At 40.3% G+C, this 18,858-nt stretch overlaps 1 protein-coding gene across 7 annotated transcripts in view; it reads right to left on the bottom strand.

Annotated features, from left to right (window-relative positions):
- The window catches only part of L3MBTL4 (L3MBTL histone methyl-lysine binding protein 4), a 476,247-nt gene that overhangs the window by 167,564 nt on the left and 289,825 nt on the right, over nucleotides 1-18,858 (bottom strand). For all 7 annotated transcript variants that reach the window (XR_004667534.3, XM_055102573.2, XM_034943563.3 and 4 more), the window contains one exon: nucleotides 15,476-15,578. Coding sequence is in view for 6 of the 7 variants with exons in the window: in XM_055102573.2 (XP_054958548.1) it covers nucleotides 15,476-15,578 (103 nt within the window). In the remaining variant the exon portion in view is untranslated. The remainder of the gene's footprint in view (nucleotides 1-15,475; nucleotides 15,579-18,858) is intronic.

The raw sequence follows: 18,858 nt of genomic DNA, 5'->3' as shown, positions 1-18,858 counted from the left end.
TATAGCCATTATCTTTAAAGAATGGTGTTTATCCAAAAATTTAAGAAAACAGAATCTCCATGAGAATTATATATTTAAATCTAACTTATATGTAAGGAAGAAACTATAGAAAGTGACAAACTTCCTAAACTTAGGAATGTTATTTCTTAGAAAAAATAATCCAGTTTAATGGACATTACAGAGTTTTCCATGAATTCATTTTAACTAGGATAAATCTTCAACAATTTGAGTAATTCCAGGAAATCACAGCATGTTAATTAAAAGATTATATTTTCTTTTTTCCTGTGCCTAGTAGATAATGGAAGGGTCATTAATCTTGATTCTTGAGGCATCTTTAGGAAAGGGGGTTATTCTAACCCAGTTCTTGCTGCTAGCAATAGTTTTGCAATTATGGGCCTTACATTTGGATTATAGATCCTGGACTCATGATATTTACATTTTATTAAACAGTGAAATGCACATAGAATAAGTTTCTTGCAACTGGAAAAAGTCATGTCCAGGTAGTATGCTGTTGATCTTAGAGAATTATGTTGTGATGTATCTCTTAGAGTAAACAATATTGATATGGTTTGGCTGTTTCCCCACTCAATCTAATCTTGAATTGTAGCTCCCACAATCCCCACGTATCATGGGAGGGACCCAGTGGGAGGTAATTGAATCATGGGGGCAGGTCCTTCCTGTGCTGTTCTCATGATAGTGAATAATTCTCATGAGATCTGATGGTTTTATACAGGGCTGTTCCCCTGCATAGGCTCTCTTGCCAGCCACCATGTAAGACGTGCCTTTGCTACTCCTTCGCCTTCCACCATGATTGTGAGGCCTCCCCAGCCATGTGAAACTGTGAGTCCATTAAACCTCCTTTTCTTTATAAATTATCCAGTCTTTGGTATGTCTTTATTAGCAGCGTGAGAACAGATTAATATGAATATCACAGATATTTTAACTAAAAACGAAGTGAGAAATTGCCTAATCCCATCATCTTGTTTTGCAGATAAAGAAACCAAGGCCTAGAGATTATGTGAATTTGTCCTTTGTCCTACTACCTGGCATTACAACAGTTATTCTTAAATTACTTTTAGTTAAGGGCTAGGCCCACATGAAACTGTTTTTACTTTGAAAAAACAAGTGACGAAATGACAGTTTCCATTCCAGTGATGTTTATGTGTTGGGATCAACGAGTGTGTGAACTCCTTGGGGTAAAGACTTTGTAGCTGCCATGTCTTCCATCATTCCAGGTGTAAGGAAGGCCCACATCAGGCTGGTAAATGGTGATGAAGATGGTAAGAACAGAGGCCAGGAAAGCTGCCCAGGAGGCATAAGGCAGTCACCACATGAAAACATCTCAGTGGAGGGATGAGAGATCAAACTAGCAATTTAGAACATTCATTCAAGTGATTTTCCTAGTATTCAGAGGGACAGGACGAAGAATGGAAAATGATGAGAGAAAAGATGGAGTCACGAGGGATAGATGTAGAGGTTCCAATGTCATTTAATAGAAATTCTAGAGAGAATATATCTGGAATAGAAATAGAACTTGAAAAAATACTCAGAGGAAAAAATGGTCTCGTACAAAGGAGGACATTAGTCTCAAACTGAGAAAAGAGTATTAGAGGTAAATTTAATGAAAAAAACTATATATAGACATATATAGGGGGATTTTAAATTATATATACAGTTATATTATTATATATATGTATATATAAAAATTATATATACAATTATATATACACACCAATACATGCAGTACACTATCAATACATGGTAGCAGGAGACTTTGTTATCATGGTAAAAACTAGAAGATGATAGCAAGCAACAGGACAGAGAGAGCTCTGAAAGAAAAAGGTCTGGGCTTAAACACCTGTCTCCCATCAAATTGCTTTCAAGGGTGAAATGCATTTTCTAATATGCAAAGATTTTAAATGTAATATGCAGGCACCTAGACAAATCAAAACAACTCTTGAAGTGTGCTGGAACAAGGAATAAAGGAAATTAAGTAAAGAAATAAGGAGGAAACTGAGGCTGGAAAGGATGAGAGATTACCACTGGAATCAGTAAAGGTGCATGGTAGTTTTAAATATGATTGAAAAATTTGTTTGTGTTCTTTTTTTTTATTTTCACGAGTTGATCTCTATTGCTTTAAAAATGGAAGGAAAAAAAGAGTAAGGTATGTATTCTCAAATCTAATTAACACAACAGATATACTGAATTAGGAAAAGAAAAGATAAATATTTAGCATTGCCTCTTTCCCAAAAGAAAGCCAAAGATTAATATTCTCTAATGACTTTGATAAGTAAGTAAATGTAGATTTAGAAATGCATCTGAAAATAACATTAGAATAACCAATAGAATAATGAAAAACATTTGGGTGGATAGATGCTCTTACTCCTAAACTAGAAATTATTAACTAACAAAATGCAGAAGGAAGGAGGAAAGGAAGGAAGGAAGGAAGGGAGGGGAGGGAGGGGAAAGGAAGGTCCTCTCCTTTGTCCTACCACTAGCAGCAAGAACACAACAAAAGAAACAAAATATTTAAGGCATAAAGCAAATTGGCATATGTACAATTTATGTTATAATTTTAACAATAACTGCAAATAGGTTAAACTCTCTTATCAACAGGAAAAGGGTCTTGGATGGGATTTTCTTTCTTTTTAAAAAAATATTTTTGTTAATTAAATAATTTTGTTTTGTTCTTTTGGAAACAGGTTCTCATTCTGTCACCCAGGCTGGAGTGTAGTGGCATGATCTTGGCTCACTGCAGCGTCGACCTCCTGGGCTCAGGCGATCCCCCCACCTCAGCCTGCTGAGTAGCTAGGACTACAGGCACACACCACCACACCCCACTAATGTCATGTATTTTTTGTAGAGATGAGGTCTTACTATGTTGTCCAGGCTGGTCTCGAACTGCTGGGCTCAAGCAATCCTCCTGCCTTGGCCTCCCAAAGTGTTGGAATTACACATGTGAGCCACTGTGCCTGACCTTCTTTTTAAGACAGTTATATATGCTTCTCATAAAAAGCATACCTGAATAAAATACCATGAAAAGCTAAAAATAATAGAACAGACAAATAATTTTTGAACATCCATATGCACACACATGAATTTTGTTTGGCACTATTAATATGAGACAAAGAAGTAGTCAAGGGAAAACACAGGACTAAGAGTCATTTCTAACTAACATAGAATCCAGACCAAAGACACAAATTTATGGACCAAATAATATGTGTACCAATCATTTATGGACCAAATATGTGATCAATGTAACTCAGGAATTTTTAACAACATGGGAGACTATTTTATATTTTATTGAAGGACAAATGACAAAAAAAATCTGTATATTCTGTCTGATTCTACCCATGAAAAACTATATATGTATATATGTGGAAAAAAACAAAAAAGACGCAGATTAAAGGCATATAACTTAGTACTTGCATTATGGGATTATAAGTGGTTTTTATTTATTTTTAAATGCTTCTTTATATTGTCTAAATTTTCAGTAGTGACCATAGACTAATCTTGTAATAAAATGGTATCATTTTAAAATAATGTATAATTGCAATAGTTCTAACATTTTAAAGAGAATGAATTTTCTTTGTTTATATTTTACTCTGATTTTGGTTCTCAAGGTGACTTAAAATTACCAGATTTCATCATTTCAGCTTCTCCTTAATCAATGTACTGCTCTTTCTCACACAGAAATAAACCAAAGCCATATCTGCTTTCCTCATAAGGATACGATTCCTACAACCTTGGCAATTTATGTAATTTAGAATGTTGCACTTAATAAAATCCTTAGAATGTATCAAATAATATAGTACCTTTGGAAATCAGTGCCATAGTTGCTACAAAATTAAGCATTTCATGTGCAATTTTTTCTTAAAGAATTTAGGAAAAAAATCATTGAATTCTCACATAATTTTTCCCAGTTCAGTAAAATCAGACCTATACATTAACCTTGACGAATTTTATAGTAATGGATAGAACTGATTTAAAGACCCATGACTGATCTTTTGTTACATTATCAATGCTTTTACTAAATTGGGTAATTAATCATGTCATTTTGAGAATTAAAAGGTTCTTTAAAATCAGATACTCTTTTTCCTTTTGCTTATTAAAGTAAAAATACATCTGCAAGTTTATTTTTAAATTTCCACCCAGTTCAATTTCACTGTGTGGTAACAGGATGTCAAGGAAAATGACAGACCAAGTGACAAAGGAATCAGATAAATGTAAGCACGTGTCACTGAGGTGCTTTCCTGGCATGATAAAAGTTTTAACTGAAGGTGACACTAAATTAAGAAGTACTATGCATAAAAATTAAAGCCGTGCCTTTGGGAACCCTTTTGAACACAGTGTTTCAATCAGCCACTGTAAATTCACAAAATTTACAGAGCCAAACTAAACACAAAGTAAATTTATGAGAGCTTTTACTTTCTATATCAAGCTTGTCCAACTTGCGGCCCATGGGCTGCATGTGGCCTAGGATGGCTCTGAATGCAGCCCTAGACAAATTTGTAAGCTTTCTTAAAACATTATAAATTATGAATTTTTTTTAGCTCGTCAGCTGTCGTTAGTGGTAGTATATTTTGTGTGTGGCCCAAGACGATGCTTCTTCTTCCAGAGTGGCCCAGGGAAGCCAAAAAATTGGACACCCCAGTTCTACACGATGAACATGTTATTGTGATGACTTAGAACAACTAGAGAGAATAAGAAATAAAACCATAAACTGTTAGGTGAATTATTATTTGGTAGGTAAACAAAGTTTTAAGAATAAGTTAGAAAATACATAGCAGATTGGAAAAATTGAATTCATCCTTTGTCCTTGTGAATAAATCCTTTCTCTGTCTACTAAAATAGCAATAAATGAATAAAAGACAAAGCACGATGCTGGCAGATGAGAGAAGTGAACACATTTTTGAAGATAGAAAACAGATAAGCTGAGAGCCAAGAGTCTGCAGATAGAGGATGCTATAAAAACATACCAGGAAAAGTTTGGAATTGTCTTCTTTTTTGGAAGTAACTTTCTTACTCAAAGGACAAGATCTCCTGATGGTGGCGGAGGGGAGGCTCCTCTGCAGTGTGCCTGGGCCCTGCCAGCCACCCTCCCAGAAGTTCACCATTGATGGGCTCCAGCAGTGCACACAAAGCCTCACGCCAGCTTTTTTTGGTGCCTCACTCTAAAAAGTGAACAAAACAAAGACTACCAGAATTTGAGAAATGCCTTTAGTATAATGGGAAGAAGCCAACCAACCTAACCAAAAACAAATCAAAACAAAAATATTGGGGGTGGGGAAGAGTCAATGCAGGGAGCAGAAAGAACAACTCCAAACATTATCAGAGAGGTAAGAAAAGCTACACAATCTATCCAGCAAGAACAGGATACAATAAAAACAAATCAGAGAATAAGAATGTGTTCTCAGAAACTGAAAAAAAAAACACAGTATAATCAAAAACTTCAACTGAAGGATTAGGAGACAAACTTGAGGAGATATTTCATAAAAGAGAATAAAAGACAAGGAGTGAAAAAGTTCTGAGCATCAGTTGAGGAAAGCAAACAGAGCAAATAGAAAAGAGAGTATTATTGACAAATAAAATGAGAACACCTCCCATAAATAAAAGAGGTGAGTCTCCAGATTGAAACAATGAATGGACAAAATACCAATTTCAAGTCACCAGGGATAAATAAAAAAAAGCCCTAAAAATGCCCAGGGAGGTGCAGTTCTTGCAGAGGGGAGGGGATTGACATGATGGAGCGTGGGAAGAGGAACAGTCCCATGGGTGGATTTAAATTTGAACGAAAGCAGACTCCTCAACAACAAAACGGTAAACATAACATGGAATGATGCCTTCAATATTCTGAAGGAAAAGGACTTCCAACTGGAATTGTACCCATGGCTGAGGAGACACACAAGCTATTTTAGTTAGAAAAGTAACTCCCTCGCACAAACTCTATCCCAAAAAGTCAGGAAATGAAGAACATAAATTGGTGAAAAGAGCTCTCCAAGCCAGGAATAGAAGCTCCAAGGAAAGGGAGATAAAGGGAATTCCAAGATGGAGGAAAGACCTGGAAGGCAGCTGTGCAGCAGGTCTGGAGAGAAAGCAGTTCAGATGGAGGAAGGGCAGAGGGCTATCTTTGAGGTGAGAGGGGGATTAATGGACCCCCTGATGTGTCTGGCTGTAGCTGAGTCAAAAGCCAGATGGAGAAGTTTGTATTTTTAGGTCACATTGTGATACAACCAGAGGGTGTTCAGTCAAAGCCAACCCAACAAGCAGGAGGATGGCTGAGGAAATGGGAAAGGCTACTTCCAAGGATAACAAGAGATACATGCCTAAGAGATCAGGGGCCCAAAATGTTCCCACAGGCCTCAATTAAAAGGAAGGTCAATGATGCAAAACAAACGATTACATGTAAAGTCAGACCAACCGAACAAGAATTCCAAGAGCTGCACCTCTAGTTCCTTCCAGAAGGGGTGTCTTAAGTCTCAGAATAATGCATGGACCATCCAAAACAGTTTATCAGCTATACATGTACCTATTGCTTCATTGTTGTAGTATTATTATTTTGCTTCAAAATATCAATGCATGGATACTCTTAACAATTTACTGGAATTCTCTCTCTCTGTGTGTGTGTGTGTGTGTGTGTGTGTGTGTGTGTGTTCCAATTCACTCATTTCATCATTCAGTTTGATATTTCTTCCCTTTTGTAATCATTTTTAAAAATTTGTATAACTTTTTGAGTTGAAAGTTGAATTAGTTCACTTTCATTATTTCTTACTGAGTAAGGTATAGATTTCTCTCTGAACATATGTACTATGATATCCTAAAAGTTTCTCTCTTCAGTGTTCTCATTATACTAAGTCTAGATTTTCTGAGATTCAGGTCTGGGTTCTCCTCTGATCCCATGATTGCTTAAGTGCTAGAGTGATAGTTATAAACGTTTTTGCATTTGTTCTAGGTGACTGGACTTTTTCTCAACAATTTCTTATTTCATTGCATTTTGATCAAAGAGTAGGTCTGATGTTTCGTTTTGAGAATTTACTGAGTTGTGTGTGGCCTAACGGTAGAGTTTTGAAAAGTGCTTTTAGGCAGATTTATTCTGTTTTCAACTTGATGTATATCTTTAGTCACTCTTCCTCCTTTTCTTAAATCATGTTATTCAGATTCTGTATATTCTTATGTCTGTTTTGCCTGTTTACTCCATCACTCTCTGAAATGGGTGAATTAAAGTCTCCTTATATTATTTTATTTCTCCTTATATTTTCTGCCATTGTACTTTCCAAAACATGATATTATACTCTTTAGTGAATAAAGACTACGTCTGTTTGAATCTCATCATAAAATTGAATCTTTTGTAGTGTAAAGAGCTCTCATTTACAGATGAAGAAATGAAGTTAGGAATAGTGGGGCGATTTGCCTCATACTGCAGAGTGAGCAGTCAGTCTGGATGTCCAGTTCAGGTGAGTTCCAGGCCTTAAACCTGACTAGTGAGACTGACACCCCCCACCCGCCACACACACACATTCACTCACAAAGGGGAACAGATGTGAAAAGAAGAAAACATCTAAAATAATTTCCATCATTATTTTTGGGCTGACAGAACAATTCCAGGTAAATCCTGAATAGAGGGTGAGTTGTCCTATAAGTTTCCACTAAGAGCACCCAAAAATATATTCGATTTATCTGATACCCGCCCCCCCAACTTCTGAGCAGCAAATGCTCCTCTTCTATTTGTATTGTTTCAGGTTTGACACTTCAGTCATGTATGCTGTGCCCTGTGTCCCACACAGGAGTTCTAGGGCAAGAGGCCTTCACATTGTAACAATATCTGGCTCTCAATGTAAATAATATAATTATTGGTTCTTCAATAAATTACCTGTGTATGTTTTATGACACAGAGGTAGATCAAGTCTTCTGGAGTCTGTGTTCTACTCATTTGGAAAAAAAAAATTTCATATCTAATCCTGGACCTTGACTCAAAAGTAAATTTACATCTTGTAGTCCCAATATTGTCATCTCTAAATATTCCTATGTTAACAAATACACCTACTTCACTTTATTCTCTATGTAAATTCATGCAAATAAAATGTAAATTGTGTGATAATTGTGTGCCAAAAGTCCTATTTTCATACAGATAAGAACTGATGCAATTTATTTCAAATAATAATTTATCCATATTCTACATGAATTCCATACAAGTTTGAGTATTATTGCTAACCCCCTATTTTAATAAAAACTAAAATAAACTTGTCTGACATCCATCTAAAAAGGACACCCAGGGTCCACCTCACCTATCAAAGTGAGGTATTATTTTCAAATGTCCTTAGCAATATTTTGATGTCATCGTTCTCCTTGTCAGCTGTACAAAATAAGATGCTGACAACTTATATTAAGAATACTGTTTACTTCCTTTCAAAACACCAAGGCTTCAATATCAGAATCAGAAATTCTGATTTGAAATGGTAAAAACAACATTCTGCTTGCAAGCACTCCACTGCCTGGGAGCATTTTCTAGAAAAGCAGCTGAAATTGCCACCTTCTTAAAGTGGAGCAGTACATTTTCACGCTTTCCCCAGGGTTTGGAAGCAGAAGTCAACTAAGTTGTTTTATACCAGTCCCAGCCAAACCGGAGGGGCTTGGTCTTTTGTTCTGTTGTTTTCTTTTATTCTTCTTTTTCTTAAATATAAGAATATTTGTCTGAGAATCTTCTGGACTAGAGACTGCAAGAAGTGTCTTGTAAAATGATGCCTCTCTGGTAAAGGTACATATCTATGACAAGAGGAAAAAACCTTTTATTTTGGAATACACAAGTTTTACTCATTTAAATTCATTAGGAAACTCAAGCTAGAAATGATGATTATATTAATAGTACACCTAGGAATCTGGGAGAATACAGCAAAGATTTAAAAATTTTATCTCTTCCTCACCATCTCTGACATAAAAGAACAAAATGTATAATGATAACCTCAGGTGTTTTATGGAAAATTTCTAGCAGGCATGCATGTGTGTGTGTGCAAGTGCATGTATATAATATTCTCAAAAGATACTATCCAAGGTTAGTACTGAAGAACAACACTTTTAATCTTTTAGAGCTATATAAATTTAGACTATGACAGCAGTAAAAATATAAGAAAAATGCAGGGATTATGAATGATATCAATTTTTTACAGTTAATTGCAAGAGAATTTTAGTAAATTCTTAAGTTGTACCATAGTTACATTTGTAAATTGATTAACTGGGTAAAAAACAGTGATTATATGATTAAAACAAGAGAGACATACCCAGCATTTCCTAGAGCTAACCTACATTACTCATGATCCACACTCTCCAATGACACCCTTTCAGCCAATAGTAACTCCATCAAGGATTTATCCTCATTCCTTGAATACAAGGAATTTTGAATTCCTTGTATTAAGACAAAATAGTGTTTAATATAATAAAATTTGTTTGCATTTCCTTTCACAGGTAAGTTAAAATGTATTTACCTGATGGTTTACATGTTTTATAACTCCCCTTTATAAAACGCAAGGTCAAGAAACATCCAGTTCTCTAATTTTTGTCTTCTCCATTCTAGATAGATGCTAGCTGCAGGTACTCATTGCCTTTCATTTTCATTTCTGAGACCCTGGAATCATGAAGCTTTTGGAGACCTTGCTCTTACTTGAGTGCTCTCTAATAATGAGGTCTGGAACTGGAGAAGAGCTGATAGAATTCATCACCCCAGCAGCCCTGAGCATGTGTGAGGCCTGGAGACAGGATCGCTTCTCAGGCCTGCTATCTCCCTAAAAATGCCCCATTCTTCTCACTATCACACCTTCAGTATTTCATTTTTTTCTCTAAGCTTCATATAATGCTTTTCTTTAAACCTTTCTTTTTTATATTCTTCTCATTCATTCAGAAATTCTGAGGCCAACCTTTAAAGGCTACTTAGTAGATAAACTTAAGTCAAATATTCTCTTGATAATTAGATAATACAAAGAAGAACATCAATTAGACCCCATTTACATTATGTCAGATGAGAGAAAGTTCAGAGAAGCTGCTGGAACAAAGTGCAGCATGCCCATTGTGTCTGTGTCCACAGCCTTCTCAGAATCTAGTAGGGAGAGGTCAGTCAGAAACACACACGCCCAGCGCAGGAGGCAAGCTGGCTTTGCTGAAGTGGAAAGAGAGGCTTGTGTGAGATGCTCCGCTACCTTAAAAAGCAGTCCAAGAATGGTCGGTGTTATTTTAGCACCAGCTCCACGGGAGGGGTATCAGCAGAGAGCTCTGAGGGACAGACAAATTGCAATACCATGGTGTGACGAACTTTGACGATAATGATTCAAGTTTTGAAGGAGGCATTAAGATGGCCAGTCACTTCACAGAAGTACCTGTCGCTCAAAATACTACAATGAGAGGGCACAGTGTGCCAGGCTCTCTGAGGGCTGTCTGACAGAACTCTCAGGGATGATGGAACTGTTCCATATCTTTGCTGTCCAATACAGTAGCCACTAGTCACAAGGGCTGCTGAGCATGTGAAATATGGCCAAGCGTGCGTGAGGAACACAGAGGCAGGGGACTAACGAGTACCATAGTGGGTGTTACAGCTCTAGATCACACACACACACACACACACACACACACACACACACACACACACACTCCCCCCACACACAAACAGAAGGCCTGAGGAAGATGATCTCCATAGCTATATACTCCTAGTGCTTGTCTAGGAAGTGGCTCCATCAACTCCAGCAGAGTCCTCGCTAATACAGGGCACCCTCCTAATCATGGGCTTCTCCCCTCCTCTCCCCTTCCCTCCCTCATCTTTCCTTTTTCCTGGTTTCCTCCTCCCCTCACAGAGCACTAATGTTACAGCAGGTACAAGACATTGAACAGATTGTGAAAAAAAATGTAGATAGCTAGGCAGACATGAGCAGGGCGGGAAAGGCCCCCTACCCCAGGAATGTCAGGCAACCATCAGGTGATGGTCAGGTGGTTGTTAAACTGTCTCTCTAAAATAATAATTGGTCACAGCTGGGAGGTGCCAGGGAAAGGCAGCCTCCCAGTAGATAGGAAACACCTGAAACTGGTATCAGCAGCTTCCTGACAAGATCTCAGGAGCTGGGTGACTGGACCCAAGCCTGTTCACTAAGAGGCAAAATGGTGGAGTTTAACTGGTACATGACCTTCCTCTAGGAACATTCAACTGGTAAGGGAAAAATGCCTCAAATGAGCATGTACACAACCTTCAGTAAACACATTGTGCATATGGCCTGTATTAGTCCATTTTCACTCTGCTGATAAAGACATACCCGAGACCGGGAAGGAAAAAGAGGTTCAGTTGGACATGCAGTTCCACATGGCTGGGGAGGCCTCATATTCATGGCAGAGGGCGAAAGGCACTTCTTACATGGTGGGAGCAAGAGAAAGTGAGGAAGAAGCCAAAGCAGAAACCCCTGATAAACCCAACAGATATCGTGAGACTTGTTCACTATCACAAGAATAGCATGGGAAAGACCTGCCCCCATGATTCAATTACTTCCCCCTGGGTCCTTCCCACAACACTCGGGAATTCTGAGAGATACAATTCAAGTTGAGATTTCAGAGGGGACACAGCCAAACCATATCATTCCACCCCGGCCCCTCCAAATCTCAGGTCCTCACATTTCAAAACCAATCATGCCTTCCCAACAGTTCCCCAAAGTCTTAACTCATTTCAGCATTAACCCAAAAGTCCACAGTCCAAAGTCTCATCTGAAACATAGCAAGTCCCTTCTGCCTATGAGCCTGTAAAATCAAAAGCAAGCTAGTTACTTCCTAGATACAATGGGGGTACAGGTACTGGGTAAATACAGCTATTCCAAATGGGAGGAATTGGCCAAAACAAAGGGGTTACAGGGCCCATGCAAGTCTGAAATCCAGCAGGGCAGTCAAATTTTAAAGCTCTCAAATGATCTCCTTTGACTCCAGGTCTCACATCCAAGCCACACTGATGCAACAGGTGGGTTCCTATGGTCTTGGGCAGCTCCACCCCGGTGGCTTTGCAGGTTACAGCCTCCCTCCTGGCTGCTTTCATGGGCTGGTGTTGAGTGCCTGCAGCTTTTCCAGGTGCATGGTACAAGCTGTCAGTGGATCTACCATTCTGGGGTCTGGAGGACAGAGGCCCTCTTCTCACAGCTCCACTAGGCAGTGCCCCAGTAGGGACTCTGTGTGGGGGCTCTGACCCCACATTTCCCTTCCACACTGCCCTAGCAGAGGTTCTCCATGAGATCCCCGCCCCTGCAGCAAACTTTTGCTTGGGCATCCAGGCGTTTCCATACATCTTCTTAAATCTAGGCGGAGGTTCCCAAACCTCAATCTTGACTTCCATGCACCCACAGGCTCAACACCATGTGGAAGCTGCCACGGCTTGGGGCTTCCACCCTCTGAAGCCATAGCCCAAGCTTTATGTTGGCCCCTTTCAGCACAGCTAGAGCAGCTGGGACACAGGGTACCAAGACTCTAGGCTGCACACAACTGGGCCCAACCCACAAAACCACTTTTTCCTCCTGGGCCTCCAGGCCTGTGATGGGAGAGGGTGCCGTAAAAGTCCCTGACATGGCCTGGAGACATTTTCCCCATGGTCTTGGGGATTATCATTAGGCTCCTTGCTACTTATGCAAATTTCTGCAGCCAGCTTGAATTTCTCCTCAAAAAATGGGTTTTTCTTTTCTACTGTATCATCAGGCTGCAAATTTTCTGAACTTTTATGCTGTTTTCCTTTTAAAATGGGATGCTTTTAACAGCACCCAAGTCAACTTTTGAATGCTTTGCTGCTTAGAAATTTCTTCCACCAGATACCCTAAATCATCTTTCTCAAGTTCAAAGTTCCACAAATCTCTAGGGCAAGGGCAAAATGCTGCCAGTCTCTTTGCTAAAACATAACAAGAGTTACCTTTGCTCCAGTTCCCAACAAGTTCCTCATCTCCATCTGAGACCACCTCAGCCTTATTGTTCATATCACTATCAGCATTTTTGTCAAAGCCACTCGACAAGTCTCTGGGAGGTTCCAAACTTTACCACATTTTCCTGTCTTCTTCTGAGCCCTCCAAACTGTTCCAACCTCTGCCCTTTACACAGTTCCAAAGTTGTTTCCACATTTGCTTGTACCTTTTCAGCAGTGCCCCACTCTAATGGTACCAATTGTACTGTATTATTCTGTTTTCAGACTGCTGATAAAGACATACAGGGGACTGGGAAGGAAAAAGAGGTTTAATTGGACTTACAGTTCCACATGGCTGGGGAAGCCTCAGAATCATGGTGGGAGGTGAAAGGCACATCTTACATGGTGGCAGCAAGGGAAAATGAGGAAGAAAGCAAAAGTGGAAACCCCTGATAAACCCATCAGATCTCGTGAGACTTATTCATTATCACAAGAATAGCATGGGAAATACTGGGCCCCATGATTCAATTACCTCTCCCTGGGTCCCTCCCACAACATGTGGGAATTCTGGGAGATACAATTCAAGTTGAGATTTGAGTGAGGATACAGCCAAACCATATCATGGCCCCTCCCAAGTGCTGGCAGGCCACTGCACATGTGGACAGTCCACTCCAAGGAAGAATCAGGGTGACTCAGGAGAATAGGGTCTGGAGGCAGGGAACCTAACCTAAGGCCAATTCACGCTGACTTCCTAGAACTAAACGAAAAGAAAACCCCCAACTTTCCACACTAAAGTAACAAAAGGACCAGAAGCTACTCCCTTTGCACCCCTAACCCCCTGCTTTTCTGCATGAAAGATGGAAAATTGAAAGTATCTCTGATTGGTTGTAGACAGCAACCAGATGTGGACAGCAACCAATCAGATGTTTGCATAGGAGTGTAACTTTGCAACTTCACTTCAGCCTCTGATTGGTTGCTTTCCACAACCAATCAGATTGATTGTGGCCCACTACTTCACCTACATAGAGTGTACCAAGTAACCAATGGGAAACCTTTAGAGGGTATTTAACCCCCCTAAAAATTCTGTAATGGGGATCTTGAGCCCCTGTGCTTGGGCGTGCTCCCACTCTATGGAGTGTACTTTCACTTTCAATACATCTCTGCTTTCATTGCTTCATTCTTTCCTTGCTTTGTTTGTGTGTTTTGTCCATTTCTTTGTGCCAGACACCAAGAACCTGGACACCCCCCACCAGTAACAAGGGCAGAAGAAATGCAGCGCCTAGAATTATGCCAATGTATAAAAACCCCAAGGCAAGGCCTAAATGGCTCACTTGACTTTCTCAAGTTGCCCTCCTGGCCTTCTTCCAAGTGCACTTTACTTCCTTTTGCTCCTGCTCTAAAACTTTTTAATAACATTTCACTCTTGCTCAAAAACTTGCTTTGGTCTCTCACTCTGCCTTATGCCCCTGGGACAAATTCTTTCCTCTGAGGAGGCAAGAATTGAGTTACTGCAGACCCCTTACAGACTTGACACTGCTGGGACTAAGACATCTCCTCCGGGTCCAGCTCCACATTCACAATCTGAGTCCCACAGATTTTCACAAGTCGCCAAGCAGTCTTCATGTCTTTCTTTTTTATGAATGTTATATTTTTTTCTTTTAAGTGTTAATAGATTTACACATACCACATTTATATTCATGTATGTGATTTAGGAGTGCTTATCACTATTACAGTGGCATTTCCTTTTATTCAGTTAAAAATGTTTTAGGCACTAGTTTCCAGGATTGCCTGATAAAGCATGGACTTCCTGTATTACGCTGAGATCCTTTATTCAAACAAACGTTTTCTTGCTTCATGTATTATATGACTCATTCTTTTCTCTTTACAGTAAACTTTTCTATGATGTTTGTTTATATATTTGTGTATTTGAACAAATTTGATATTAATTCTTTCAGTCTTAATTTATATATTATTTCTAGATCACCAATATAAATAATTTATCTATACATTATTTACCAATTGATGGGGATAGACAAAGAAGCAAAGGCTTACATATTTATTCATATTATTTTTCTTCAAAAGCAACATCTGTTCATATGGATATTGTCAAATAATTAAAACATGGGCATATTCTGCAACATAACTTCACACTAGTTTTCTATTCTTTTATAGAATTAACTCCAAATGAATAAGAAAGACAGAAAAAGAAATAGAGGCAAGAAATAGAAAATGAGTAGAAAAGGCAAGAGGCTCTGGAATTTCTCTAGAAGAAAGCAAGTCTCAGGACAGGGTGGTGGGTGTGTATGACAGTGTGCATTTGGTAGGAAAATTGTTAGAAAACAGAGATTCTGGGACATGAAGTGGGTCTGGGAAATGCCTCATAATTCCAAGAAGGTTCTAGAAGGGCAGAGTTGGCAGGCAGAGGAAAATGTCAAGGAAAGGCCTCAGCAACACAGAGGTGGGAGTGTCACAGGGGCAGCTGGCTCCATGAGACTCATTTATGATGCTCCATGTAGCTGCTAATCTGCAGAATGTTTCCATTTATCCAGGAAATAACTTAAATAAGAAAAATGTTACCTGTGATGTCCCGAATAACGTGGACCACGGATATGGCCTATTCCTCGGCACCCAGGAGTAGGACAGACAGCTTGACCTGGAAGGATCTTCAGGTCATTCGTTCCTTCAGGAAGTAAAAGAACATGCCTTGAAAACACCCTCATTAAAGAAGACTGCAAATCTGAAATATGTAAATGATGCTAATTAAGACTTTACAAATTAAAAACAAACCATCACCAAAAACCACTTACAGGCGACTTACGATGTATTATTAATATTAAATTATTTAGCAGAAAATACCAGTGCTGTGATAAATAACACCAACAGCACAACCCATATCAGAGAGAGAGGAAAATGAATAAATGAATAGGCATTGAAGAATTACTTTTTTTATTTTTGAGACTAAGTCTCGCTCTGTTGCCCAGGCTGGAATGCAGTGGCGCATCTCGGCTCACTGCAACCTCTGCCTCCCGAGTTCAAGCAATTCTCCTGCCTCAGCCTCCTGAGTAGCTGGAATTGCAGGCATGCACCACCACGCCCAGCTAATTTTTGTATTTTTAGTAGAGACAGGGTTTCACCACGTTGGCCAGGCTGGTCTCGAACTCCTGACCTCAGGCAATCTGCCCACCTCAGCCTCCCAAAGTACTGGGATTACAGGCGTGAGAAATTTTTAAAAATAGATATGAGAACATTCACTTATTTCTTTCAGAGATTAATAATGGCAAAGACAATACAGCCACGAGCTGAGAATGCGAATACGTAAGGTCTGCTTTCTGGTCCTCAGTGAAGCCTCCACTCAACCACAGCAAGGATCTTAGAATACTGGACAGAAACTGGGCCAGCAAATGGGGCGTGCTGAAGATGGTAAACATGGCCCCACAGCACACTTACTCAAGTGGCTTTCAAAGCTAGGCAAAGAAAGAACTGACATTATGCTACTCTATACTACTGCTCTACTGTACCATATGCTATGCAGCACTATATGCTACACTGTACTATATGCTACATCATACACTATACTGTACCATACACGACACCATACTATATGCTACACTGTACTATATACTATGCTATATACTACACTGTACTAGAAGCTACAGTGTATTATATACTATACTCTATGCTACACCATACTATATGCTACACTGTGCTATATTGTACTATATACCGTACTGTACTACATTGCACTGCACTGTACTCTAACCATGCCAAGCATTCTGTCAAGCCCAAGAGGCAGTCTACATCTCAATATTATCAGTAGCAAAACCTCCATGCCCTGTTCTGTGATCTTCCTCAGTATTCTCCGCCCCCTAAACACACAGGCACACACACACACATATACACATGTGCACACACACACATGCACACTCACACATATCAGTTCCTGGAACGTCCCATCCCATACCTCCTGCTGTTCTGGGCCTTACTTCTCTGACAATCCCACACTTTCCTTTTCCCCTCCCAGCTCTCAGACTTCCATTTCCTGTTCAACAAATTCCCTACTTCCTCCTCCTCATCTCAATATTCCCCATTTCCCAGCCCTGGTTTCACGGGGCTGAAGACATGGCTTCCCACAGCCCTCCACAGGGGTAACATGCCTCCAGAGAGGCAGGGAAGTCAGGGACCGTCTTCCTCTCTGTGCCTCCTCAGGGCCACACCTCTGAGGCTCCTCTTCTGAGTCTGATGCCTTGGGCTTCCACCATCTGCCCACTGTTTCCACATCACTCAGGGAAGACTTCGGCACTGGCTCTCCATGTCCTGCTCTGTCCCAACTCTGGCAATTGCTCAGGCACACTCAGGCCCCATGTGCTCATCCTGCCACTCTGCCACCCCAGCACGTCAGTCACTTCCTCGAGCTAGTGGCCCCCAACCCATCTCGGCCACACAAACAAAACCCTCTGGGTCTTATCATCACCCAAAATGGCTTTGCTTCTAAAATGCCACCTGACCACAAAATCGTATCCTCCCATACTGCGTGATCAGGTGCCCAACTGATGCTGATGTTTTCAACATCAGTGGAGGTTCCAGGCCACTAATTTCCCTTCTTCTCTTCCTCAGCCCCTTCTGAGGGGCCATAACCCACTTCCCTTGTCTAACTTAGATTCTATCAACTGTTATTTGACCCTCTGCTGCTAGGAACTTAAACTCCCTTGCTCTCTGACTTTTCAATCATGTCTGGCTGTGGCGCGAAGGTGGGAAAGAGCCAACCATGGATGGCCCGAAACAACCTGCTGCTCTATGTTTTGCATAACTAAGTTCTCCTGGGAAAAAAATGCACATTGTGCAGACGAGGTGTTATCAAAACACCGGTGTCCCACACTGCCACTGGCCTGCACCCTCAGCCCTGCTGAGGACCAGGAGCCCATGGACAGAGCAGAGCGCCTCCTCACCGCCTGCCCAGCACTTCCCCTCCTTCCTTTCCACTGCAGTGTGGGGCGCACTTTCCCCTCTCCAAAGCAAATCCCTCACCATCTGTGCTTGATCTCATCACCTCCCATTCTCCAGGATCTGTAAGCTATGAGGTATTTTAATCACTCCTTGACTATTGACCAACATTTAAACATACTCCAGTTTCTCCATCATAAAAACAAAGACAAAAGAGAAAACAAAAGCTTACAACTCTACTTAGATCCCACATCCCCCCTTAGCTGCTATTCCCTGCTTCTTGTTCAGAGCAAACCTCTCAAAGTAATTATCTCCTTCTCCTCAGGGCTCCTTTCCTGAGGCACATTTATTTTAATATCACCACACACTGGGACCTAGACTTAGTCAGTATTTTCATGAAATCTAATTACACTGTAATGCAAATTTATGGTTTATATATAAGCTTCTTTTCTAGACTATGAGTGCCTCTGAAAGGAAGAACTATGGAATACTCACCTATTCCGCAAGCACTTACTGAGCACTAACTGTGTGCTCAGTAAGTGCTTGCCGAATAAGTATTTACCGAAACTACATACTGTACTATGTGCTACAGGATGTTATATAGTTTGCAGTCTCCTTCTGGAATTGCTGTTGTCCACTGGCTTTGGCAACATCACACTCTTGACAGTTTTCCTTCTGCATATGAGGATTCTTTTGTAATCTCCTTTGCCAGCATTTCCTCCTCTAGTCAACCTGAAATTTCAGGCAACATCCTCAAGGTTTGCTCCTGGGCCATTCATTTCCACGGCTTCATTTACCAACTGCATGCTACAGACGCTCACAGTCTACAGCCCAGGCATTCTTGAAGTTCCAGACCAATGTATCCACCTTTCCACTTGATGTCTCTGTAGTTATTTCTTAAAGTCATTTCAAAGTCAACATGTTCAGACTGAACCTATCGTCTTGTCCCCCTAGCCTTCTTCTCCCGTAGAGCAGCTCATCTCCGTGACGGCATTACCCTCCATCCAGGAGCCTGGATC

This window comes from Pan paniscus, chromosome 17 (assembly GCF_029289425.2).
Source record: "Pan paniscus chromosome 17, NHGRI_mPanPan1-v2.0_pri, whole genome shotgun sequence".
NCBI classification, from domain to species: Eukaryota; Metazoa; Chordata; class Mammalia; order Primates; family Hominidae; genus Pan; species Pan paniscus.
Note: the sequence above shows the minus strand (reverse complement) of the source record. Positions and strands in the feature narration are given on the sequence as shown.